This window comes from Arvicola amphibius, chromosome 12, assembly GCF_903992535.2.
Source record: "Arvicola amphibius chromosome 12, mArvAmp1.2, whole genome shotgun sequence".
In the NCBI taxonomy this organism is placed as follows: domain Eukaryota; kingdom Metazoa; phylum Chordata; class Mammalia; order Rodentia; family Cricetidae; genus Arvicola; species Arvicola amphibius.
In genome coordinates, this window is record NC_052058.2 from 62,274,228 (window position 1) to 62,300,592 (window position 26,365).

Below are 26,365 nucleotides of genomic sequence, written 5' to 3' on the forward strand. Positions count from 1 at the left end.
TATATCCTTGGGAAGAACCAATCAACGATTGATGAAAGAACAATAATGCTATAAGCAATATCAGAAATAAAAGAGGTCATTAAGTTTTGAGAAAACAATAAAAAATTAAGGACAAATTTACATCAAAAGTTCATGGTAGAGAAATTCTCAGGAAAGTGTAACATATAAAAAGTAACCAACAAACGTCTGGATCCACACATAACTATTTAACTGAATCAATAATCTGAAAACCATTGAAAACAAATCAGATCTAGATGGCTTTTCTAGCTAGATTCTAAACACTGAAAAACAGACATGCATCATCAACTGCATAAATTCTGCTCACTCCAAACAAAAGAACACCAGGAGAGTATATACCTCCCAAATCATCTGTTAAAGTTAACAATCTTTACAGCAAAGCTGCACAAGATCTGCATAACAAAAACACAACTTCACTATCTCACCCATGAACATCAACACACAAAAAAAATTTGAAACAAAACACTAATGATCCAAATCACACATAAGAGTACACAAAAAGCACACAGTTTGCTTTACACAAAAAGTTGAATTCAAGTAAACTATCCTGGTGGACCTCCTAGAATACAAAACATTCTATAAAAGACAACCCTGCAACAATCTTGATGGCTGGTCACTATAGATACATAGCTGACTGACTTTCTAATGTTAAACCTATTATTTATCCAGATTAAGAAAATGGAAAAAAGAAAAATTGTATGATTATCTCAGATGTACAAAACTCCTGAAGTATACTCAATCCCATTCATAATTGAAGAAAAAAATCCTCTTACTCAGGAGAATAGAAATGTATTTCCTTGAATGATTAAAAATAAAACAAAAGCCTAAGGGGGATAAAAACCTACAGAAAACTCCATACCTAATGGTGACACGTCGAATGATTTCACTTTGAGAGCAGCATCAAGACTAGGATGCTCAGCTATCACCACTTCTATTCATCACTGTACCGGATGTCCTAGCCAGCAGAGTAAGACAAGAAAAATAAATAAAAGATATAAGGATCATAGAGAAAGACATTGAATTGTTATTGCAGATTATGGTGTGCACACAGAAAACATAAAGGAATCTACAAATAAGAATTAATGAAAGTCTAAAAAGGCTGCTGGGGACTAAAAATATGTAAGTCAGTTGAATTTCTATGTATCAGCAATATTAAGAAAATAAAACCAAAGACAGATAAGCACTGAAATCATAAAATCTAAACAAGATATGAAAGACTGGTAGTCTTTAAAAGTATCAAAAATTTTAAAGATGGTTTAAAATCTAAAGTATGTAGAAATATCAAGTTCATGGGTTCAACGGCACAATGCTATGATGATATACTCTTCTCAATTTTCTATAAAGTCAATGTAATCCCCATAAAAATCTCAGCAGGCTTAACATGGAAATGCATTAGCGGATTCAAATATGTGTAAGAAAATGCAAAGAGCCATAAATACACAAGAGTTTCTTGAAGAAAAGTAGTCACTTAAAGCTCTAGTACATAATATGGCGCTTCCCGAAGGATAGACAAGTGAAGCTTGAGGGCGAATATACATATACATGACACATAAGAAATGAAAGTGGAAACCTTAAGAAGAGTGGGAGAAAGGATGGACTTTTAATAAAGAATGTTTGGGCAGCTGGGGAGCCATGTAAATACCATATTATACAAAAAAAGCCCTCCAAGTAAAGCAAAATTCAAAATGTGAAAGATAACAAAACAAAGTTTCAAATGAAAGACAATACAGGAAAATATCTGCATAACCACAGGTAAAGATTCTTTACCTAGCACCAAAAAAAACCAAAACAAACAAACAAACAAAAACTAAGAAAGATTATTTTGGTACTAATAAAGTTAGAAAATTCTAACCATCAAATATCCATCAAACAGTGCAACAGGAAAAAAAAAATCCCAAATAGAAGAAACTTGATTCTTGTGTTAGATAGATCAATATAACAAAGAATTTATATCAAAACAATTTACAAGCAGTAAGCCACAAAAAATTAAGTAAATGGAAAAGCTACAATTAAACTTGTGTAAATAGTGCTTCAGATGCACATAAAAAATAATCCACAGAACCAGCAAACATAACACCATGTGCTCAACCTGTTAGTCATCAAGGAAAAAACAAATTCAAACTCCAAAGAGATAGCAAGGCATACCTGTAGGAAAAGTTTTTAGTTTATAAACTAGAAAAAGTCACTGATAACTTCTGGCAAGAATAAAACGCAATACAAAAACCCATACAGGTCTGTAGAAGGAATATGCAATCCAAGGAGTACTGCGTAGAGAACACTTTAGCATTCTCTCTTTAATGTAAGATATACATACCCTACGACTTACTGATTCCATTCACACATGTATCTTAAACAAGTAAATATTCTAATATACACATATGCACAATACCAGAATTGTTTATGAACAGTCCCAACTAAAATCAACCCAATGTCCACCAACAATTATTTTTATGAAAATAATACATACTTATTCAGTGAACACTATGAAATACAATCAGTAAATATCATGGTAAGTATTTTGTCAAGCAGACGAGCTAGGATCATTTGGGAAGAGGGATTCTTAATTGTGAAAATTTCCCTACCAGATTAGCCTCTGAGGCATTTTCTTGATTAATGATTGGTATGGCAGGGCCCAGGTGACAGTGATTGGTGGTACCCCTGGGCAGGTGGTACTGAATCCTATAAAACCAGCAGGCTGAGAAAACCATGGAGAACGAGTCAGCAAGAGCACTCCTCATATTGTCTGCTTCACTTCCTGCCATGAGCTCCCACCCTGGCTTCCCTCAGTGATGGAAGATGACTTGAGTCTTGTTAGCTGAAATTCACCCTTTCCTACACTGCTTGTTTCTGATCACACAGAGTTTTTGTTTTGTTTTTTGTTTTTTATTTGTTTTATCACAGCAGTAGAAACAACTAATTCATACATCCAACTAGCCATGTGTATCCGAATAGGTGAACCTTAACACTGAGGCACATAAGGGCGGGGCAGATTACATACTGCACAAATACGTTTACATAAAGCTCAAACACAGAGACCTATAAATGCTAAAGCAGCAAAACATTCAAGAAAGGCAAGAGAAGTTACTACCATAAACATCAGGATGTTAGCAAACAGGAAAGGGAGAAAGGAATCTGAAAGGGTAGTCAGGAACCTTCTGAAATCCGAGCAATGCATCAATGCTTTATTGTATAATCAAGAGAGTTGTGTGCATATTATTCTATTCTAAAGCATCCACTCAATTGATAGTTTTCCATGTTTCATTTCATATAAAATAGTAAAAATTCAATTCATTCCAACTAAAATCAACTACTTAATAAAGAGGGTCCAAAAATTACCAGAAAGTCTATTTCAAAAATAAAGCAAGTGAAAAATTAAACGATTCTAATACTGGTACAGATTGGAATGGATACAACTGCTTTTTACCTGGAATTCAAAATTCTTCTACCGTTCTATGAAAATCATCTAGATACAGTTATTAAATGCTTCGATAGGAAAGCTCTAATGTGACTGCTAAAGATCCTCTCCTCTTAATATTTATACCTATGTGGGGAACTCCCTCTTAAGTTTAGAATAGAACAATGTTATTTTTTATTTTAAACAAAGAAAAATTGGCAAAACTGTTAACGTAAAAGTGAAGTGTCAAGCCGGGCAGTGGTGGCGCACGCCTTTAATCCCAGCACTCGGGAGGCAGAGGCAGGCGGATCTCTGTGAGTTCGAGACCAGCCTGGTCTACAAGAGCTAGTTCCAGGACAGGCTCCAAAGCCACAGAGAAACCCTGTCTCGAAAAACCAGAAAAAAAAAAAAAAAAGTGAAGTGTCAGACCTGTGAGATGGCTTCCGGGATACTCAGCAGGATCTCTGGGACACACAGGGTAGCACAGAACATGTTCCCTCATGATGCCTTCTAATCTGTGTATGCCACCCCTTCCTAGCCCAACTGCACAAAGTAAATAGAGTAATTATTTAGATTTTAATAAATTAGCTCCTAGGTCACTTGTAATAATTAAAACTAAAATACCAAAATTAAATCAATCATGGATACACTAAAAAAAAATGCAGTAGTGACTGTATGTGTATGTATGCTTTCTATAGGCTCCAATATCCAGAAGCACTTGGAATTAGTATTTTTTTTTAACTAAAGTACCTACAAAATACAGTTCAAGTGGAAATCAATCTCAAGGATATTAGACTCAAGCTAAAGGACCCAGTACAATTTCCCAAGAAGTTTAATGACAAAAACAGAAAACCAGTAACAAAGCCATGGGATTCAATGAAGTAATAGAGAATACTAGAAATTACCAGCTACCTGAGAAAAGACATTATTAGACTCGTTAACAAAATTACTGCTGCCACACAATTCTCCTTCCCATCCATCATTCCAATTTTTGCACTTTACGGCAGGTTCTGTTCAAAAAATTTTGTAGGCGAATATTCATACAAGAATGACTAAACAGAACTGCTACAGAACAAGGACAGATACATTTTGTGACTAATACGATAAAAATAGTATCTCTACAGAACAAAGACTCGATAAACTCAGATTTCCTGAGCTTAGGATCCCTCAGCTATAACACAAATCCATTAGATGGACCAATCAATCCAGGTGGACCCAGCTCCACACTGCTCTGTGGGGTCTGAGAGTCAGAGCAAACTCATGCACAGATGAAACTGAGGCAGATACGCATCTCATGGGAAATGAAGTCTTTCATCTTAACCCACTAGGATCAGTTCTTCGGCCAGCACCTACTAAAACTGTGGTGGTGCTACCTTCTTAGTTTGCTAGTGAGAGTAAAAGTCTCTGTCCTTTCGAGATTTTATGGATATAAAAAAAAGTGTTAACACTTGAAACTATACAGAAAAAAGAAACTTAATAGTGAATGAAAACTTTAAAACTTTCAGTAAACAGAAAATTCTCAGACATTTCATTTAACTTCTTCCATCCTAATGGCTGGGTTATTCACTGTACTGACGTGCTTAGTCATCAAGGCCTTTACAAGTATCAAGTACTTTACAACTAACCAAATAGCATTTCAAAGAAATTATAAGTCTAAGACAAAAAGAAATATGTGAAATGACTGTAACACTATTTCATGCATTCCATTTAATAAGTAAAGTAGGTAAGAAATATGAAAGCTAATCAGTTTTATAGAGAATTTTCCACCACAGGAGACAGGAGACAGGAGGGTTCACAATGTACACACTGCATTTAAAACATCCATGAATCATATGTTTTCAGTTTTGTTACTTGCAGTGATCCAAAGATCAGGGCTTCAACAACATCTAGGACTTGCTAGAAATGCACACTGTCAGGGTCCAAAGACTCCCTTTAATTACAAAAAAAAGAAAAAAAAAAAAAAAGAAAAAAAAAAGATCCTAGGGCGACTTCACTGCATGAACTCGTTAGCTTAGGTACTGTGTGTAGTGCTAGAGGGACAGCAATTAAGAGTATTTGCTCCTCATGCAGAGGACCTAGGTGCAGTTTCTAGCACCCAAGTGGCTCATAAGCATCTGTGAATTCAGTTCCAGTGAGGCCCATCCTTCTCCTCTACCCTCCAGAAACACAAAGCACACTTGTGGTACAATCACATACATGCAGGCAAACATTCACACAAATAAAATAAAAACTTTTACAACTTTAAAGAAGCACTGTGGTATAAAATAATGTATATAAATGAATAACTGACCATTACCTGCTCTCCCACAAAAACCACCAAGAGACAAGTGACTATTAAACATGTAATAAAGGTACTGTTTCTGTTACCATACAAAATAAAATTCCACAAAAGTTGGGATAAAAAAAGTATAGTCACAAATCATGGAAAGAGTGTTTAGATATTTACACCACCATATTCCAAACCTTATCTTAACAAAGCCAGAAGTTAGTAACAAGATGAATAACCAAAAAGGAAACTACTAAGATGATATAAAGTTCTATAAATATTACTAATAATTTTTATTTTCAAGTTAATGATCTAAAACACAGTATTAGGTAGATTATATATTTTAATGAGATCTTAAAAATTAAAATGTTAGAATTAGGAAAAAAACATATTTCTGAGTTTTTTATGTTGTCAAGAGCACAGACTTGATCTTTATATATTATCTGTGTATCTGTGTGTGTGTGTGTGTGTGTGTGTGTGTGTGTGTGTGTGTGTGTGTGTGTGAAATGACTGAGGAAATGTGTGTACTAAATTAGAACATTCTGGTTATAAAACAGTGAATACAAAATTGTTTTTTAGGTATCCTGCATGACTTGAGACTTTGAAAATAGGTTTTAATTATTCTTTTCACATGCATTTTTCCATATCAAAAACTGCAACTTTTCAAGTTTTATTTAAATCTCCCTGTTTTTGATGAAAATTCATGACGGCTCTATTTACTACTTTTTATAACTTTAAGATGAATCATTATGGTAAGTGCTATACACTGGAGTATTCACCAGGGTCTCATATTGTATATAGTGGCAAATACTCTACCCCTAAACTATATGCCTAGCCATTAAAGTAAGATCCACTGAAAACTATGAGGCATATACCTCCAAAAAGGGATCTTGAAAACAGTGAATTGTGCTGGGCACGTTGGCATGCACTTTTAATTTCAGCACTTAGGATACTAAGGCAAGCAGATCACTATGGGTCCAAGATCAGCCTGGTTAAGAGTCCCAGACATGCCAGGGCTTCATAATGAGACCTTGATTAAAAATCAAAACAACAACAACAAAAAAGAATACAACAACAAAAGAAACTGTAAGGTTTTTTTTTTTTAAGTAACAAAAATTAGGAACACCCCCCCCCAAATTAAAGGCTTCTAAATAAAAATATTTAAATGTTTCAACCTAAAATGCTTATACACAATAAGAACAAGGAACAGAAACTAAACATTTAAAGTAAACATGAAATAACATACCTCTCTCTTATTTCTCCTTGCAACCTTGAGGAATTCCATAAGGATCTGTAGTTGAGCTGCATGTGATTCCTAGAACATAAAGTTTTAACATTCCTTAACAAATACAAGCCCAGAGTTTTCACTAACAAACTGCAAAACAAGTACTACAGATCTACTTAAGTTAGTTTATTCTATCTAATCAGTTTTCCCATCTGCTAATTGCAATTTCAAAAACCAAGATACTTTCTATAACAGAAAAAAAGAAAGGAAGGAAGGAAGGAAAGAAGGAATGGAGGGGAGGGAGGGAGGGAGGGAGGGAGGGAGGGAGGGAGGGAGGGAGGGAGGGAGGGAGGGAGGGAGGGAGGAAGGAAAACAGGAAATTTGTGTGTGCTCTGCATGTTAAAAAAAAAAAAAACCACCATGTGTAGGTAATGGCTTCTTTTCCCCAACCAAACTCAGCAACATCAAGACAAAAATAACAATGGAGGGGCTGGAGAGATGGCTCAGTGGTTAAGAGCATTGCCTGCTCTTCCAAAGGTCCTAAGTTCAATTCCCGGCAACGACATGGTGGCTCACAACCATCTGTAAAGAGATCTGGTGTCCTCTTCTGGCCTTCAGACATGCACACTGACAGAATATTGTATACATAATAAGTAAATAAATATTTAAAAAAATAACAATGGACTTAATGTAGTTCCTAAACATGAAAATGATTTTCCAGAAAGTCTCATTTGCTAGGATAAGCATTAATAAATAGGAAGCTATCTTTATCTTTCAAAAACGTAGGCTCTCAAAGACTGAGCCTCCTATCATTCACAGGTGTTAATAGGGGGCTCTGAAGCCTCTGTCCTGTAAGGAGGACGAGGCTCTCTGTCAGTAGAGTAGCTACCCTTGAGAATCCCTCTAAAGAACCCTTATTTCTTATTTGGAGCTGGGTGGAATAGTTTCTTTGATATGAAGCTGCTGCCTTCTATTTAGGGTAAACAGAAATACAATGCCAGGAAGTCATACAACACCTACTCACACAGATATGAGAATATAAATATATTTTGGCAAAGTTAGCAAAAAAAAATTAAACATTTGAAAACACACAAAAATAAAAATTATATATATATATGAATGAATGAAGATAGAGTTCCCCAAACTAATAACTGATGATGACTGTATTAATAAATAATGATTATGACCATGACATTTGGTATGTATCCTAAAATTCATAAAATGAACGAAGGAATTCCAGATGTGTAGAATAAATATTATGTCAATACCTAAAAACAGCCAGGCTGTGGTGGTACATGCCTGTAATTTCAGCACTCAGGAGGAAGAGCCAGGTTGATCTCTAGTGTATGTAGGAAATTATAAAAAATATTTTTAAAAAGAACGAAACCAAAGAAACAAAAAGGTACTAGAATATAACTAACAAAGGCCTATATAATAATAATAATGATAATAATAATAAATAATTTTAAAAAGGGGAGTTTCTCCCAGAAGAGGGAGGAGGGAGATCTAATTTTCTCCTGAGGCAGAGAAGGAAGATCTGACTGAGGTAAATAGGAAGGGATCACTGACTCCATCCACTTCTTTATCTTAATGAGTGTGTGTGTGTGTACCTTCACGTGTGGAGGTCATGGAACAATATTTTACAGTCAATTCTCTCTTTCCACTATGGGATCTAGGACTAGAATTCAGACCATCCGGTTTGCATGGCATGGCCTTTCACCCTCTGAGCTATCTTGTTAATCCAATGCCTGCTTCATAAACAGTCTACCAATCCTATGCCTGGCTGTAGTAACCCTGACACCTGATACTCCCAACCACAGAGCCTCTGCCTCACAATACACACAGTGTAAGTTCTTAGCTTTATATCACTGTTGGTTCAGTGTACAGTTCTGTCTACCTTGAAAATCTATTACCCTATATTCATCTGCTTTAGAACTTAAAAAAAAAACAGGGGCTTAAGAAATACTTTTTTACATGTGTTTAGTCTAATTTTGTAGTACTGACAACACCCTATTATTTCCAAAACATTCTAGGCAATTTTATTACATAATAGATTATCATTTAAAACAAACTATCTTTTAAGTTTAGGCACCACTTACTGCTTCCAGTTGTTTCTTCTTCTGCACTAGTAATTCCAACATGAGGTTGACATTGGCCAAATCAAGGTTATCCTGATCAGTTCCTAGCAAATCTTGAAATATTTGCCACCTATGCCCATTCTAAAATTAAAAAGAACATGGAAACTTAACACTGTTTTAGATTCTAAAGCAAATACTGAAGTACTTTCTACATCAAAAGCAAACTGCATTCTCATTCTTACTTTTCCTCAATTCGTGGAACACAATTTAAACACTAACTCTACTTTTACTGAATATATAGCTAACAAGTATAAAAGGCACACAGAAGACAAATATTAAGTTGATATCTCTAAGTAATTAAGTATATTAAGTTGACACCTCAAAACACCTGGATTTTCAGGCTTGCATTTGATAAATTATTAATTTAATCACAGCAATCTCAACAATTTGGGGTTAATCCTTTTAGCTAAGAAACTTTGCACAGCTTGTTCAAAATACCTTGACATATGAGCTGTCACATGCTAGATAGAAATAAACCCTATCTAAGGTGATATACCACCAGGCCCTTCAAATGATGGTCAGTCTGGTAAACTACTACAGATAATACAGTTAAACAAGTTATTATTTATTATTATTTATTAAATAAATATTTATTTAAGTATTCTTAAATAAACTTCTTTAAGAAAAGTCAATTATTTCTTAGGTATTAATATCTATTATCAAATAAAAACATTAAAATGAATTTAGTAAAAATAGGAGTAAGTGGAGGGGCTAAGAATAGGGCACTTGTCTGTAGTGAGGAGCAGCGGGCCACGTTCCCGCCGCCCTGCTCCCGGCTGCATGGCTAGCTTATGCCCCGAAATAACAACACAGAAATTGTATTCACTTAACACTGCCTGGCCCATTAGATCCAGCCTCTTACTCACATCTTGATTAACCCTTATCTAATAATCTGTGTAGCACCAAGAAGTGGTGCCTTACCGGGAAGATTCTAGTGTACGTCCGTCCATCTTGGGCCGGAGCTTCATCGCATCTCGCTCAGAGAGGAGAGGCATGGCATCTGACTGAGCCATCTACCTCACTTCCTTCTTCCTGTTCTGTCTACTCCACCCACCTAAGGGCTGGCCCATTAAATAAGCCAAGGCAGTTTTCTTTATTAACAAATGAAATCAACACAAACAGAAGACTCTCCCACATCACTTGTCTACTATATACAAAGCCCTGGGCTCAATCACCAGTATTACAAAACGAACAAGAACAGTAAATAGTAATAAGAGCTGAAACATACGGTGCTACTCACTGAGTGGTCCAACTTGAACCTCTTTTCCTCAAATCTTTGCTTCTGTTTGAGAATGAGTTCATTCACTGAAAACAAAAATAAAAAGCACACAAAATTTGTATATCTGTTATATTTATCTTCTACTTGTTCTGTTCAGGTAGATTTTATCTTAACTTTACAGAGTCTGAAATTTAAATAAATATAAAGGAGAAATTATTAGCTTTCTATTCTATTTTGAATTAGGAAAGTATTTTCTATAATTGTTGCAGGAAATTCTTTATAATTAATTCTATTACTACAGAAAATTCTTTATAATATACACCCCTCTTTTATATGTTTCTCAATAATAATACTATTGGTATCTGGTAAAGAGATTATTTTTCACTGTGTGAAAACACATGTATTCTATGAGACAAGCACTGAAGATTTTACTTTGTTGTAACTTTTCTATAAATCTAAACATCTTGAAAGAGACTGATAATTAACTATTCAAAATCATTTCATAGTTCTTAGTAACAAGATTATTTTTCCAGAGCTGGAGAGATGGCTAAGAGGTAAAGAGCACTACCTGCTCTTCCAAAGGTCCTGAGTTCAATTCCCAGCAACCACATGTTGGCTCACAACCATACATAATGAAATCTGGTGCTCTCTTCTGGCCTGCAGGCATACATGCAGGCAGAACACTGCATAGATAGATAGATAGATAGATAGATAGATAGATAGATAGATAGATAGATAGATAGATAGATAGATAGATAGACAGACAGACAGACAGACGATGATAGATAGATAGATGAATAAATGTATGTTTATTTATTTAAATAAATTTATTAAACAAATAAACAAATGTTTGTTTGTTTGTTTATTGGGGGTGTCACTCATGTACCTTTTTTTATTTTTAAAAAAAGATTAATCTCAGACTGCCATATATAACTTTCAGGGATGCCAAATCTCTTCTCAATGGTGTGACTAATCTAAGCCAAACTAGTGAGTTTATTCTTAGCCAGGAATTGACACGAAGTCAAAGTCACACAGTTTGATTTTGGTTTTCCAGACAAGGTCTTACTATGTACCAAGCTTGACTAGGGTTCCTGATGCTCCTACCTCAGCCAGGGTTATATGGATGCCACACACAGCCCAGAAACACACACATTCCTAGTCAATGAGAGATGTGCTCTCTTTCATATGAAAGAAAAAAATTTCTTTCTCTCTCTCTCCAGAAAGAGATGGTATCTGATACTTCTTAAAGCCATTTTGAAGTTCTGGGGTAGCTATGCAATGGATCAAGGCAGATCCTCATGAAAGAAAAAATATTATCAAGGAAGTGCTAAATAATTCTAGAAATTCTCTTTAAATGAATAAAGTTTAAACAATGTTTAAGGGACTTTTACTTGTATTTGGGTTTTTTGTTGTTTTTGTTTATTTTTTGTTTGTTCTTACAGACAAACATACTAATACCAAAAGAGCTGATAAATGGTGCTAGAAAATTCTATTATGATGCAAAAATTATTTGATAAACAAATGGAAGACAGAATTGATATTCAAGATGAAATACTGAATATGGTCCACTACACAAATAAATCAAAATAGATTCCAAACCCACCTTGGGTTTGAAGCTTCAAAACTGAATGAAATGATCTACAGCCTCAAATAACTCAAACCAGCAAAAGAGATACATATGGTGTAGTAGTTATAATATAATGGGATAACTAATACTATCATTGATGTAGACTTATAGAGTACACAGGCCATCTAAAGGTCAAATAAGAATGGAGCCAAACTATGCACAGACTCTCTAGATATAAAGGTGAATAAAAAAATACAGATAAAAGTATGTATTTACAAGTTGTGACCTACTCATGAAACATCAGAGGATGGTTTTGTGAAGGTTAATAGGGCTAAGATTTAGAACCAGAATATTAATACATCAGTCTGGTTGTAAAAAGTGGGAAACAAACACCTCATAAAATTACTACAATCTTTATATACATATACATACATATGTGTGTGTATGTATATATATATATACATATATATATATGTATATATATATATATATATATATATAGAGAGAGAGAGAGAGAGAGAGAGAATCTAAAATAATACAATGGAGAATGAACAAGTAACAATAAACCAGAGTGGTGCTGGAGGATGGCTAATTAGTTAAGAGACTTTGCTTCACTTAGAGAGGACCACCTTCAGTCCCCAGCAACCACATAGCAACTTCTGACCACCAAAGCCTTTGTCTGGCCTCCTTGGAATATACTTGGTACACATAAATATATGCAAACAAAAAGCTCATATACACATAATAAACCAATCTTTTAAAAAGAATAAGCTAAGTTTAATGTTTCGGTTACATTACATCATTAGCATTTAAATAAGAACTGTGACTTAAATAGTTACAATACTGTATGCTATTAAGTATCTTAAAGTCTCACACGCCACTCTGATTCTTACCAACACATTACATCGTTTTTTTAGAGGTTACAAATTGCAAAACAGTTACAGAAAACAAATGTTAAAATGAAAATGAAAATACATTAATAGGTATGAAGTATTATAGCATACAACACTATAGAAAGATTATATTACAATAAAAAAAACAGGCATGGTGGCACAGGTTTAAACACAGCAGCATTTGGGAGTACCACATGGTAAAATTACAAGCGCAAGGACAAGCTGAACTGTACAAAAAAGAAAAGCACTATCTCAAGTGCTTTTTAGCAAGGAAATAATGCAACTAAGCAAAATAAGCTTTAAACATTGACTCAGAACTTTTGTGTGGATAGTGAAAATACTTGATTATACTTCAAAGAAGGTGTTATACACAATACTGGAGGAGAAAAGCAACTGTCAATCTTATGCCACTGTGAAACATTTGATCTATATTAACAGCCTGTCTAGCAAGACATATCTCACCAGTACAAAAATGGAACAACCACTACAGGATTAACCATCCACTTTCTGATTGGATTTAATGACCAATCCACAAAATGAAGCCATACCAGACACCACTGTCAGGCTTAAACCTGTGACTGGACAGGTACATAAATTCTAGAGAAGAACCTCCTACGATTATTCTGCTGAATGGACAGAGAATTACACTTAACTGTCAACTAATAGAAGGCCACACATCTAAAACGATCTGGGCACCACAAACTGGACTTGATGGGTATAAAAGAAAGAGGACACAAGACTAGGTTAACAGGGAGAGAGGGGATAGATTTGGAAGGAATTGGGAGAAGGGTGAATATAGTCAAAATACAATGTATGAAATTTTCAAAGAATAAAAATTACTTTTTTAGCCAGGCAGTGGTAGGCTAATCCTTAATCCCAGCACCTGGAAGGCAGAGGCAGGTGAATCTCTGTGAGTTCGAGGTCAGCCTGGTCTACAGTGTGAGTTCCAGGGCAGGCACCAAAGTTACACAGAGAAACCGTCTCAAAAAAACAAAACAAAAATTTAAATTATGCCTTTAGTTAAACAGCAGTTTGGCTGTGAAATAAAAGAACTGATTTTTTCTTTTTTTTCCCTTATGTATATTTTACTTCTTATAGAATTTCTTTAAAAATATCTTTTAGGCCGGGCGGCGGTGGCGCAAGCCTTTAATCCCAGCACTCGGGAGGCAGAGGCAGGTGGATCTCTGTGAGTTCGAGACCAGCCTGGTCTACAAGAGCTAGTTCCAGGACAGGCTCTAAAAAGCCACAGAGAAAGCCTGTCTCGAAAAAAAAAAAAATATATCTTTTAGTTTTCACCTTAAAATGTGAGTAACGTGGAAGTCTCTTAAAATACAAGTTATATATGATTGACTATTTGGCATGAAATTTTAACCAAGACTTTTATATCTCTAATCAGATCTCAGAAAAATGAGAAGAAAGGTAAAGTTTATATTATTTTACCCAAGTTACTCAACTTGTTTGTGTCTCAGTGTCATCATTTAAAATAATAAGTATAATCATACTGTATCTCATAAGACTTCATAAAGATTAAATTAAGCCATATCCATAAAGTATATAATATAGTGCCTGGAGCTCTGACTGCCTAAGAGTGAATGTATGTATGGGACAGACAGACAGACAGACAAACAAATGGGAAGAGGGGGAGAGGGTAGGAAGGGGCAGAGAGGGGGGGGGGAGGGGAGGGAGGGAGGCAGAGTCTCCCTGTGCAGCCAAACTCAGAACTAAATTTTAAATCCCCCTACTTCATCCTCTGAAATGCCAGGAGATTACAGGTGTTCAACACCATATAGGTCTAAATATAGATTTTAATTTAATAGAATCTACAAAAAGAGGTAGATTCATAACAAAACTAAGAAAAGTTAAATTACAAACTTTATAAACAAAGAAACATACATACTTGGGGGGTGGAGTGGAAAGCGGGGATAAACTAAAGAGTAAGTCCTGAAAATGGTGGTAGTACTTCAAGACTCAAGGGAGGAAAAAAAGGAGCTCTAAGAATACTGGGGGTATTTTAGGTTTTGTCAATTTCCTTCCTTTTCAAGTCTGAGTAATATTCTACTTTGTATTTTATCCATTTTGCCTTCCATGGCTCCAGCTCCTGTGAATAATGATCCTAGGAATGTGCACATACAAATACTCCTGCAGAGCTCTGCTTCCAATTTTTCTTGGTATCTACTTATAGTAAACTGTTGGATCATGAAAATATTGTTTTCAGAAAACACCATACTGTATGTATTCCACTCCAAACATAATACACACAGCTTCTCCGTCTCTTTGCTTTTCTTTACTAGCTAGCAGCCACCTTAATTAGTATATATCTATGTTTTTGAGTTCCTTTTTTCATATTCTTTAGGTTGTTTTACTTTTGCTGACTTACTACAAAGGATACCTAAAAAGGTAGAAGTAAGAACCAGGTCTAGATTTTCACAGGGTAAGGTAGTAAGGTAGGCGGGAAGGACATGTGTAGTTGCCTGCTCTCTCCAGGCATGCTACTCTTCTAGTACCTCCACATGCTCAGCAGTGTGCACACCTCTGCACTGGACATCGTTTTGGTTTCTTACAAAGGCTTTTCATTAAGTTGCAGGAACTGATTAAATCAATGGTCATTAAATCAACTGACTCTTCTTCAGTTCCTCTCATCTCCCTGTTGATGAAGGTGAGCTTGAAGTTACAAACATCTACAAAGTCGTTAGTCCCCTGAGCAACTAGACGCTCCCAGACAGCAGACAATTCATTTTACCTGTTTTTCATAGGAAGTAGAACATTCTACTTGGAACTAGTCATCCTCATGAATTATTTATGTTTATTATTGGTATATAAGATTAGTCTTAGTATTTCTGCTGTGTTCTAACAGTCCTTATTCCCTTAATTTGTATTGAAGTTAAATTGGGTCTATAATTTTATGTTAAGAAATTTAGTGTGCAAAATTAGTAATAACTTATTTTAAGACAGGGTCTGCTTGAACCACACAGGATCTTTCTGTGTTAGTCCCCCAGTGCTGGGTATGAACACATGCCACCACATCCAACTAAAGCCATTAATTTTTAAATTTACATTTAGCACCTGACTACATTACTTCCAAGTTTACCACTTATAATTGAAGTTATACTACAATTCTTACATTTCCATATCAAATTCTTTATTTATATCTTCCTCCTCCAACCATTCCAGTTCATACACTCTATACCCAGGAATCTCCATCCTCAGCTTTTTTCTTCTCCTATCAGTCAACACTGACCAAGCACATGTCCTCCCTCCCCGTCAAACCTTTCCTTTATTACTTCTCACTGCTAAACTGTCAGGAGAAACATAGAAACACAGAATAAATTCTACTTACAGAGACACAAAGTGTTCTAGACCTTTGCCAACCTCTTGAAACCTTACATTCTGTCCAAACATGTGCACAAAACTCTAAAGGGCATGTTGGGTTTTGCTTTTATGAAACTGAAAAATAACAAGAAATGGTACTAACCATGTATAGAGTCTATGCCATAGCCCAAGAAGATGAAAGCACCCTGGTGAGTAACAGAGAAAAACTTGCTTACTTCTGAGTCGGGATTTCTGAACAAACTATTGTCAGCATATATTTTGTGGAAAGAGTATAATAAAAATAATTTAAAAACTCACCCAAGAAATTAGGATAGAGATGGTCAATATTGTCCACAACATAATTACACTTGGGACATCTATTATTATTGTCCTCCAAACTCTGATGAATACACTTGTAGCTATTAGCATGAGGGAAGAAAAAACACAAACTTAATTATAACAATGAAGAAATTAACAAACTGGCCACAAAACACTATCTATTAGTGTTCTCACTTTCAACATAACTAATATAGCCAATTTATTACCACTTATATCTCTGTATAACAAACAAAATACATAAAGCATTTATTGACTGAACAATATATAAACTATTTCAGCATTTACTGAGTAAACAATACATAAACTATTTCAAAATAAACTCAAAAAGTACTATATATAGCATAAAAGACAAATGAGGACTAAGTTCTAGGTTTCACATTTATAGTATATTCTAGAAAAGCAAATGCCTATGGTCTAATGAATCTTGGGAGTACTTATATTACACAGAGCTCAAACAAAAACTCTTAACTACTCAAGCAAAGACAAAAATCTAATCAAGAAGAATGAGATCCCAGCACTGAGGAGGCAGAGGCAGACGGATCTCTGAGTTCGAGGCCAGCCTGGTCTACAAGAGCTAGTTCCAGGACAGGCTCTAAAAAAGCTGCAGAGAGACCCTGTCTTGAAAAACCAAAAAAAGAAAAAAGAAAAAAAAAAGAAGAATGAGAAAAACATCACCTTCACTATATAACAAAAGTCATATTCGCTTCACAAGAACAAAAAGTGATTCAAAATTACATGTTACTTTTTACTAACAGGAATGGAAAAATAAAAGAAAATACTGTTATATTCCAGAAGACATAATCATAAATAGCTGAATGAAATGAAACCAATACAACTTTCCTGAAAAGCATATTCAGAAAAAAACCTCAAGGTTTTATATTCCTTTTAATATGGTAAATTTTATTTATAGGGATTTATTATCAAGAAACATCAGTTATCTAAAAGCATTACGGCATCGTAATAGCAAACTATAATAGAAGCAACCTAAACTACACAAACTGACTAAATCTGTAATTGTCAATCCAATACAATGTATACTAGCAATAAAAATTACATTTTACCTATGTATTATACCATATATATTTAAGAATGTTATATATATAATATGTATTTCATATGTACTATAGGTAATTTTCTTTCTTAAATTTTTGTGACATGCTAGTTTTTTAAAAATGCTAACTTTACTAGTACTCTGTGTGTGATGCTGAGAAGCACATTCAAAAGATCAGAGGACATTTTTGTGGAGAAGGTTCATTCCGTCCACCTTTACATGGCTTCTGAAGAGCCAACTCAGGTTGATAGATTTGCATTAACAACTATATGGCTGATTTCCAGTCTTTCCCTTCAAGAAAGAAAGAAAGGCCTGTGACAGAGTCAAAAAGAATTGTCCTTGCTAATATGGAACTGACTTTTCATACCAGACTGGAAAATATCAATCTATACTAAAAGAATTAAGGTGCAGCAACTTACATACCACCATATAAAACTAACTGTAAGTGACCTCTAACTCATTAAAGGCAAATATTTCTTTTGCTTTCCTCTGTGCCTTTAAAGTCTAGTTGACACCCTGAGTTAGAAATCAATAATGCATGAAGAAACAGATGTAACAAAGAAGGAAGGGAGAGAGGGAGAGAGGGAGAGAGGGAGAGAGAGAGAGAGAGAGAGAGAGAGAGAGAGAGGGACCAAAGTTGCAGGGAAGGACTTTTAGTGGCACGACTTTGTTTTGGTGAAGTAGAACATGCTTTTTGGGAGACACCAGCAAGGAGAGAAGGTTAGCTAGTCGTTACTCAATCCCTCTAAGCTAGCAGGTTTTCACCCCAGCCTTTGAATATTGAATCTATTTATAAATACAATGATAAATATTTAGTTAAAGCTACCTTTAGAGGTAACAATAGAGCCAGTGCCTGCAGGAAAAGAATTCCCACCACGCCTGGCAGCACTGCCATATAAGCAGGCCAGAAACTGCAGAATTGTAATTACTGGCTGAAATAGCAGCAACTGTGCCAAAGATAAAGCAACTTAACACTGCTCTCAGAAGCCATTAAGTTATTAAACAAAATTCTGATTGCCACCTCTATATAAGTAATTAGTCAGGAAGGTCCCAAAGGTCCCAAAGACAATGAAGGCTAATGTTACTACTCTTTACTGTCTCCCAGACTAGATGATAAGCAAGACCCTACTGCTGAAATATACCCCACACTTAAGTTAAAGGACTTAAATTAAGCAAGAATTGTGCTAGAAGTTTTCCTCCTTCTCACTAACATTTATAGTAGTAAAGGCATTATGCAGATTTCTGGGGTAGAAGAGTCACCAAGAGTCTTACCCATCTGTGAACCTGGCAAGCTAAAATAACAACCTCCCATGCAAGATGTGCCCACATGTGCCAATAGTAGTGTCTCTGTTATGGGAGTAACCAATTGTTTTCTGATGGGGCTTTAGGCTTGCTGCACAGTATGAATTCATGTCAGGCAGTATAAAGCTGTTCAAGGTTATTGGGCCTAGGAGAGAATCTACCACTGCTGTTCTGCTATATGGATATGATGTCAAAATGCTTTCTAAATAATTGTTTATGCCCACGTAGTAGTGCTTCTCTTTGTAATGGGCTACAGTTAACCAAAGACTAAAAATAAGTAATTTTTGAAAGGTCAGCCCAAAAAAGGGGAGGGACATGTTTAATCCTACCCACCCCAATCTTAAGTAACATGAAAGAAGAGAAAGCAGAGATGGGAAAGAAAGACTATGTGAAATGCTGTCTCTTGGACATGACCCAACTTTTGTACCCCAGATCTTACCACAGCAGTGGCTACTTACACAAGACCTCTAAAAGACTGGGTTCATCAGTACACCATCACAGATGGAGGAGGGCCACATAAGTCCCTAAGTTTTTTCCAGGAACTATAGAAAATTAATGGTCACCAGGGTGGGAGGCACAGATCATATTCAACAGTGTGGTAGCCCCTGGTAAGCTGCCCTTGCTTAAGCAAATAACTGCCTGTCCATGTTCACTCAGGCACCCTTTAATAAATGCAGTGGGGCCACAAAAAAACAAAGACATGACCTAAAGAAAAGGACTAGTAGGGGTGAGGAGGCTTGGTAGGAACAAGAGGGAGGTAAAAGAAGAATGTAATCATAATATATACATGTACAAAACTTTCAAATAACCAAATTAATCAATAAAAAATGAAAAACAACATGCAAGTAGGAGGGGAACTTCTTGGTAAAAGTATTTGGAGGGAAGGAGGGAGATAAGAGTATATAATCAGTAGGGTATTATGATTACAGTATATTATTTATATATGAATTGTGAAAGAATAAAATTTCAAAGAAAACTGAAAAATAACACGGCAAAAAAGTTATAAAAAAAGATGTACTCATTCCTTAACAGTGAAAACTTCTGACAATGGAGAAAAAAGCAACTAAGAGAGACATTTAATTTCTGTAGCACAGCATTCTAGACGACAAAAGTTGCTTTTCTAAATCAAGAATATATAGTGGCACAATTTTATTTTAATGGAGAACATAAATACTAAAAATTAAGTAAGTTAGTTTAATCTGAACTTCTTATCTAACCCTGAAACACCATACTCCAGATCAATGGCCCACTATTAACTCAAGGACATCTACCTGCCAAATGTCATGCCCACCCATTTTCAACATAAAATTACAGGCACAATATGGACTTAAAAAAATATTAAGGTTAATCTTACATGCTAACAGGACTCATAAATAATTCATGAATATGGCTGATCTCAAATAGAATATGCTAGTTCTAATGGAAAAAATAAATAAAGCCAGGTGTCTGATGTCTGGGAGCTTCTAGGTTGCTTAGGGGATTACTTTGTAGATGTTTGTAACTTCAAGCTCACCTTCATCAACAGGGAGATGAGAGGAACTGAAGAAGAGTCAGTTGATTTAATGACCATTGATTTAATCAGTTCCTACAACTTAATGAAAAGCCTTTGTAAGAAACCAAAACGATGTCCAGTGCAGAGGTGTGCACACTGCTGAGTATGTGGAGGTACTAGAAGAGTATCATGCCTGGAAAGAGTGGGTAACTACACATGTCCTTCCCGCCTACCTTACTACCTTACCCTGTGAAAATCTAGACCTGGTTCTTACTTCTACCTTTTTAGGTATCCTTTGTAGTAAGTCAGCCAAAGTAAAACAACCACCCCCCAAAAAAAAGGTGGCTATCAAAAAAGAATTGGAAACAGAGTTTTGCAGAAGTATTTCTATATGCATACTGTAACGGTGTGAAGGAAAGTTTCTCCTTAATGGCTCATATATTTGGCAATGTTTGGTGAAGCTGAGAAGTCCATCTTTGCCAGAGAAGTATATTACTGGTGGAGGGTTTTTAGTGTTTATAGTCTTTCCCACTTGCTGTTCCCTCTCTCTACTTTGAATAATATTTGAAGATGTGAGCTCTCAGCTTAACAATTCTGCCACCATGCCTGCTGCTTGCTGCCATGCCTCCCCACCACAATGCACTCTTTTCCCTCTGGATTGGGAAACTCTTGACTTTTCCATCGATCAGCTGTTTCTGATCATGCTGTTTTATCACAGCAACAGAAAAGTAATTAATACACATTCATGGTAACATTATTCCTAAGAGTCAGGAGGAAGACGCAACCCAATCAGCATAGATGGCTGAATGGATAAACAAAATGTCACCTGTACATGTAACAAAATACTATTCAAACTTAAAAAAGGTAACTGTGTCACAATAGAACACAGAAGAATTCAAAGGACTTTATGTGAAGTAAGTCACTCATAGATAGACACATATGATCTGTGGTGGTTTGAAAGAAAATGGCCCCTAAAGGGATTGCGCTAACAAGAGGTGTGGCTTTGTTGGAGTGAGTATGGCCTTGTGGAAGGGAATGTGTCACTGTCGGGGCAGGCTTTAAAGTTTCCTATTGTTCAAGATATGGCCCATTATCTCAGTAAACTTCCTGTTGCTTGCAAGAAGTAGAGCTCTCATCTACCTGCATGCCACCATGCCCCTGCCACAATGATAATGTATGTACTGAACCTCTAAAACTGTAAACAAAACACCAATTAAATATTTCCCCTTCATAAGAGTTGCCATGATCATGGTGCCTTTTCACAGCAATTAAAACCCTAAGACATGATCTAAGTACACATATATGCGATATCTAGAAGTTGCAAACACAAAGCAGAATACTGGATTTTGTGAACTGCAGAGATGGAAAGTGAATCATTGTTTTAAAAAGTATAGAGTTTCAGTTTTGAAAAAAGAACAAGTCCTGGAAACTATACAACAATGAACAACGATAGCACAACATAATTATCAAAATGGGTAAGACTGCAAAATAAATAGATCAAAATAACACAATATAGTCTAAAGATAACCTGTGAAGTATTAACAAAGACAGCATAGGATGTTCTAATTCACTCCATCCTTTTCCTAGTTTTGTGCCACCTGTTTTAAGGGTCCTCTCACCTTACTTCCAAGTGAGTAACTGGTATCTCGTGCTTAATGACTGATTACCCACCTTAATTTTCTAAAACATCACCGTTTCTGCTAACAGGAAATAACCATAAGATTTTAAAGCCTCTATTTATTTCAGAGAAGTCATGTACTAAACACATTTTACATCTTGAACTGTCAAACCTATCAGTTGAAGAAACAATCTAAAATGAGTTTAAAGGGCATAACTTCTTCTCAGTTGCACTTATACTGAATGAAAACCATCTTACCAAAAGCTATGGCCACATTTTGTCATGTATGCCTCTTCAATCATATCAAAGCAGATGGGGCTACAAAGGAAAGAGAAAAACCAATCACTAATAAATGTTTGTTAAGGCAGAGTACTACACATTATAAAGGGTTAGTGACCTAAAGCCAACCAAACCAAATTTAATATATGGCTAAGAGTTAAGTATTCTAATTTTCTCAACAGACATATACAGAACTATTAGTAAAAGTAATATATTCAATCTGACCCAGGGAGCAATACATTCTAAACTAAGTGCAGTGAATACACTTAGATTATTCAAACATTAATACAGCCCATATATGATGTATGCTTTGAGTTAAATTTCAATTCTAATTCTCCTCTTCCATATTCTTCTATAGAAGATCAAAACAACACTCAAAATCCCTGCATTCTTTGCACTTAAGATTGGCCATAAAGAGTATGATGAATGGTATAAGGTTATAGTTAGGTAGGACAAGTATCTTGAATGATCTAAATCATAATATGATAACTATGGTTAACACAAAGAAACTAAACATTTTAATTGGCTAGGACAGGATATTTTCAATGTTCCAACCACAAAGAAATGGTAAATCCACAAGGTGACAGGCATACCAAACTGTATTAACCCAACCATTACATATTATACACATGTACTGAAAAGCTGTACTCTAAGTACACAAAATAACTGTGTCAACTAAAATAAAATAAAGGGAGTTGGCAAACATTTGCCTTACAAGCAAGAGGACCTGAGTTCCATTCTTCCAATCCATGTAAATGTGTATGATTTGTTGTGAGCCAGGGAGGCAATGACAGAATTCCTGGGGATCCCTGGGTGGCTAGTATAGTCTGATTGGTGAGCTCCCAGCCAATGACACTGTTTCAAATAAGGTGAACAAAAATCCTAAAGATGAAAGTCCTCTGGCATGCTCCTGTTCTCTCTCTCTCTCTCTCTCTCTCTCTCTCTCTCTGTCTCTGTCTCTCTCTCTCCCTCTCTCACACACACACACCCCTACCTCTTGAAAGGGCCCTATGGAAATATATTTTCAATTGTTATCTTCTTTTATTGTGTACATGCATCCACCCACGCTGATTTTGCACATAGCCTCATATACACTAGGCATTCCTGATCTAAGATATGTCCCCGGCCAAAACAGAATTTTATTATACTTCTCTCTTTAGATTTATATAAACTTTGTCTTAAATCATGTATGTGAATTACACTTAAAAATCAAATTGGGGCTCTCACAAACGTGTATGTTTTAGAATTTAACATTACTGATTTATTTTTTTTTGGGGGGTGGTGTGTAGAATATATGCATGTGTGTATGTTCATATGTCCGAATGCTAGCCCATCTGGGTGAGTGTAGAGGTGAGAGGTCAATGTTTGATGTCTTCTTCAATAACAACCTTTTAAATGGGGGGTAGAGGGGAGAGTAAGTCTCTCACTAAACTTTGAGTACACTTCTTCTGCAACACTGGCTAGTGAACTCCAAATTCATCTGTATCCAACCTCTAGCACTGAGGTTACAGGTGTGTACACTGCCAACTCCACCTTTTGATGAGGATACGAACTCAGGTCCTTATGCATATTCAGCAAGCACTTTACCTACTGAACTATACTCCCCAGTATAAATTAGTTTTTATTTTTTTATTTTTTCAGAGGCAGGGTCTTTGCGTAGCCCTGGCTAGCTTGGAACTCAGAATGTAGATCAGGCTAGCATTGGAACTCACATAGATATACTTGTCTCCTCCCAAGTGCTAGGATTAAAGATGTACACCCAGCTAAACTTGATTTTATCTGTGTGTGCAGGTCCTATGGCACATGTGCAGGTTAGAGGACTCTGAGCAGCTGGCTCTCCTTCTGCTAAGGTTCCAGAACAGACTTCAGACTGGTCTATGCAACAACTGTTTTATCCATCATGCCACTTCACAGGATTCTCAAGTAGCCTGTCACCAACAGCCAATTTTTCCACACAATAATAGCCAGTACTTTAGTGATGCCTCATCACTAAAAGATTTACTTAAAAGAATACATAATAGAACCAAACACCACTGTCACTAGTATCTTACGCCACCTTTAAACTTTGCCATGTATTCTACAACTGATTTCAACTGTGGAATTCTGCTGAACATATCTAATTTTCTACATCTCAGAATCACTTGTGCCTCATTCCTACAATTAGCTCAAAAAGAATGAAACAATTAATTCAAAATTATTAAAGAGATTTTCTTTTATTTTGCCAAAACCTACATTCATGCCTTGAAGCAGGTTTTTTGGGGTTTTTTTTTGGGGGGGGGGGTTTGTTTTGTTTTGGTTTGGGTTTTTTTGGCTTTTCAAGACCGGGTTTCTCTGTGTAACAGCCCTGGTTATCCTGGAACTCACTTTGTAGACTAGGCTAGCCTTGAACTCACAGAGATCTGCCGGCCTCTGCCCTGGCTGGAATTAAAGGCAGGGCAGGTATTTTATGTGCACACATCTGCATGAAATGATAGCTACATCTAACCACCATTGTTATGGTACCATCAACTGTAACATACAAATCAATGTTTTAAAATGTCAAAAGATAAAACAAGTAAAAGATAGTTAAATTTATTCTCAGAGAAACCTAATGAAATATAGTTCACTTGCTCTTGAGGCCAACATCTAAATGGGGAGAACTTTCCTTTGACCATATTACTCAGAAAACTAGATAAAAACAACCTCTTTTATACACTGAACACTAGTCAGCACAGGACTGGACCCTTGAAAGAAGGGAAACAAATGAACATATCTTTATGTGGACCCAGTTTATTGTGGCCTCATTCTTTTGCCTGAAAGCATTTTGTAGGTTGTCATAACACAAGCAGAACAACTAATCAAGCACTTAAGGAAGCACAAAGGGACATCAGAAAGAACTCTGGAACAGCCACATAAGCTTTCTCCCCTTTGTTTGTGAGTAAGTGTGACTGTATTAAGGGTCCAACTGCACAAATCAGGAATAAAATGATGGAGCTATTGTTCAAACCCCAGATGTCAACATATCCTAGAAGAGATAGTATCAGACTCTAGGAAAGAATTAGTTCTTGAAACTTGCCTTCAAAATGCTGCTTAATTTTAATTAAAAAAAGAAATCAAAAAGAGCAAAATGGTCTTCAAGTCAACAATGTCTACCACCAGTGTGTGTGTGTTTGTGTGTGTGTGTGTGTGTGTGTGTGTGTGTGTGTGTGTGAGTTGCGCCTATGGGCATCATGCTAGGCACCCAAATGAAAACATAACCTATGAACAGGAGGAGAAACAGCCAATAAAGAAAACAGACTGATGACAAAGGAATGTCTTAACAAGTATTACTAAAACTGTCAGTCGTTACAGGGAACCATAACCCAACACTGCCACTAGCAACCTGCATTCCACCCTCAGGGACCTCCACTTAGATAAAGGCTGATTCTTGGCTCTGCAGCTACAGACACTTCAAGATGATCTAGAGTTAAGCTAAGTCGGTGAGTTTACTAAATAATTGCTTAGACAGCCATATATGATAAGGACAACATACATTCCCAAAACATGGGTGCAGTCTTCTGCAGAGAATTCTGCTTGAGTGTGCCATTATAACAGCTATGGACGGGATCCTGTAACTTTCTATTTTACATCTTCAGGGGATATAATTTATAAGTTTTAATGGTTAAGACTTAGAATTTAAATTTAAAAATTAAGAAAAAAATATGAACTAATTTGTATTTTTATTATTCTAAAAAACTCCCTTTTGGTTTTATAAGATCATCATTTAGATTTAGAGATTGAAAGTTGATATGGCAAAACCGAAGTCACCATGTAACACAGTTCATTTGCTGTGATTAACATCCTTGCATGAGATGTCTTTAGGAAAAGACACTATCTAGGCAATTCTGACATTATAAGTTGCTGTTGAAGTTTCTTGGCTTTCATTTAGCAAGAAAGGCATACTAAATTCTAGAGTTAATGTAATGGGACTTCTCATGTCACCTTAATTTTCCCTGACATTTTATCCTGTAAAAATACCCACAACTTAATACTGTCAATCATTTATAAGACACATAAAACTACAAGCTCTAAGTATCTAAAATGTCAATCAATCCTACAATTAAATGCACACTTTCAAATATGATAAAGCCAAGAGTGTTCCTGAAATTAGGTATGTGACTTTATTTTAAATAACTGTTCTCAAGTAGGGTTTGGATGGGGGTGGGGGCATGTCCTTATCTACTGCTGCCCACCCCTGCTTCCCATTATAATGTCTTAGAATAGGGACAGCAAGGGG

General features: G+C 35.8%; 1 protein-coding gene across 4 annotated transcripts in view; it reads right to left on the bottom strand.

Annotated features, from left to right (window-relative positions):
- Cop1 (COP1 E3 ubiquitin ligase) overlaps positions 1–26,365 on the bottom strand; it is a 138,919-nt gene that overhangs the window by 108,874 nt on the left and 3,680 nt on the right. Inside the window, exons 2-7 of one of the 4 annotated variants that reach the window (XM_038349195.1) lie at positions 22,090–22,149; positions 16,348–16,448; positions 16,193–16,235; positions 10,282–10,346; positions 9,003–9,122; positions 6,925–6,993 (exon numbers count right to left, since the gene is read on the bottom strand). In XM_038349195.1, the coding sequence (XP_038205123.1) occupies positions 6,925–6,993; positions 9,003–9,122; positions 10,282–10,346; positions 16,193–16,235; positions 16,348–16,389 (339 nt within the window). In that variant the 5' untranslated portion in view covers positions 16,390–16,448; positions 22,090–22,149. Of the gene's footprint in view, positions 1–6,924; positions 6,994–9,002; positions 9,123–10,269; positions 10,347–16,192; positions 16,236–16,347; positions 16,449–22,089; positions 22,150–26,365 lie in introns of all 4 variants that reach the window. The other 3 variants (XM_038349194.1, XM_038349193.1, XM_038349192.1) reach the window with 3 other exon arrangements.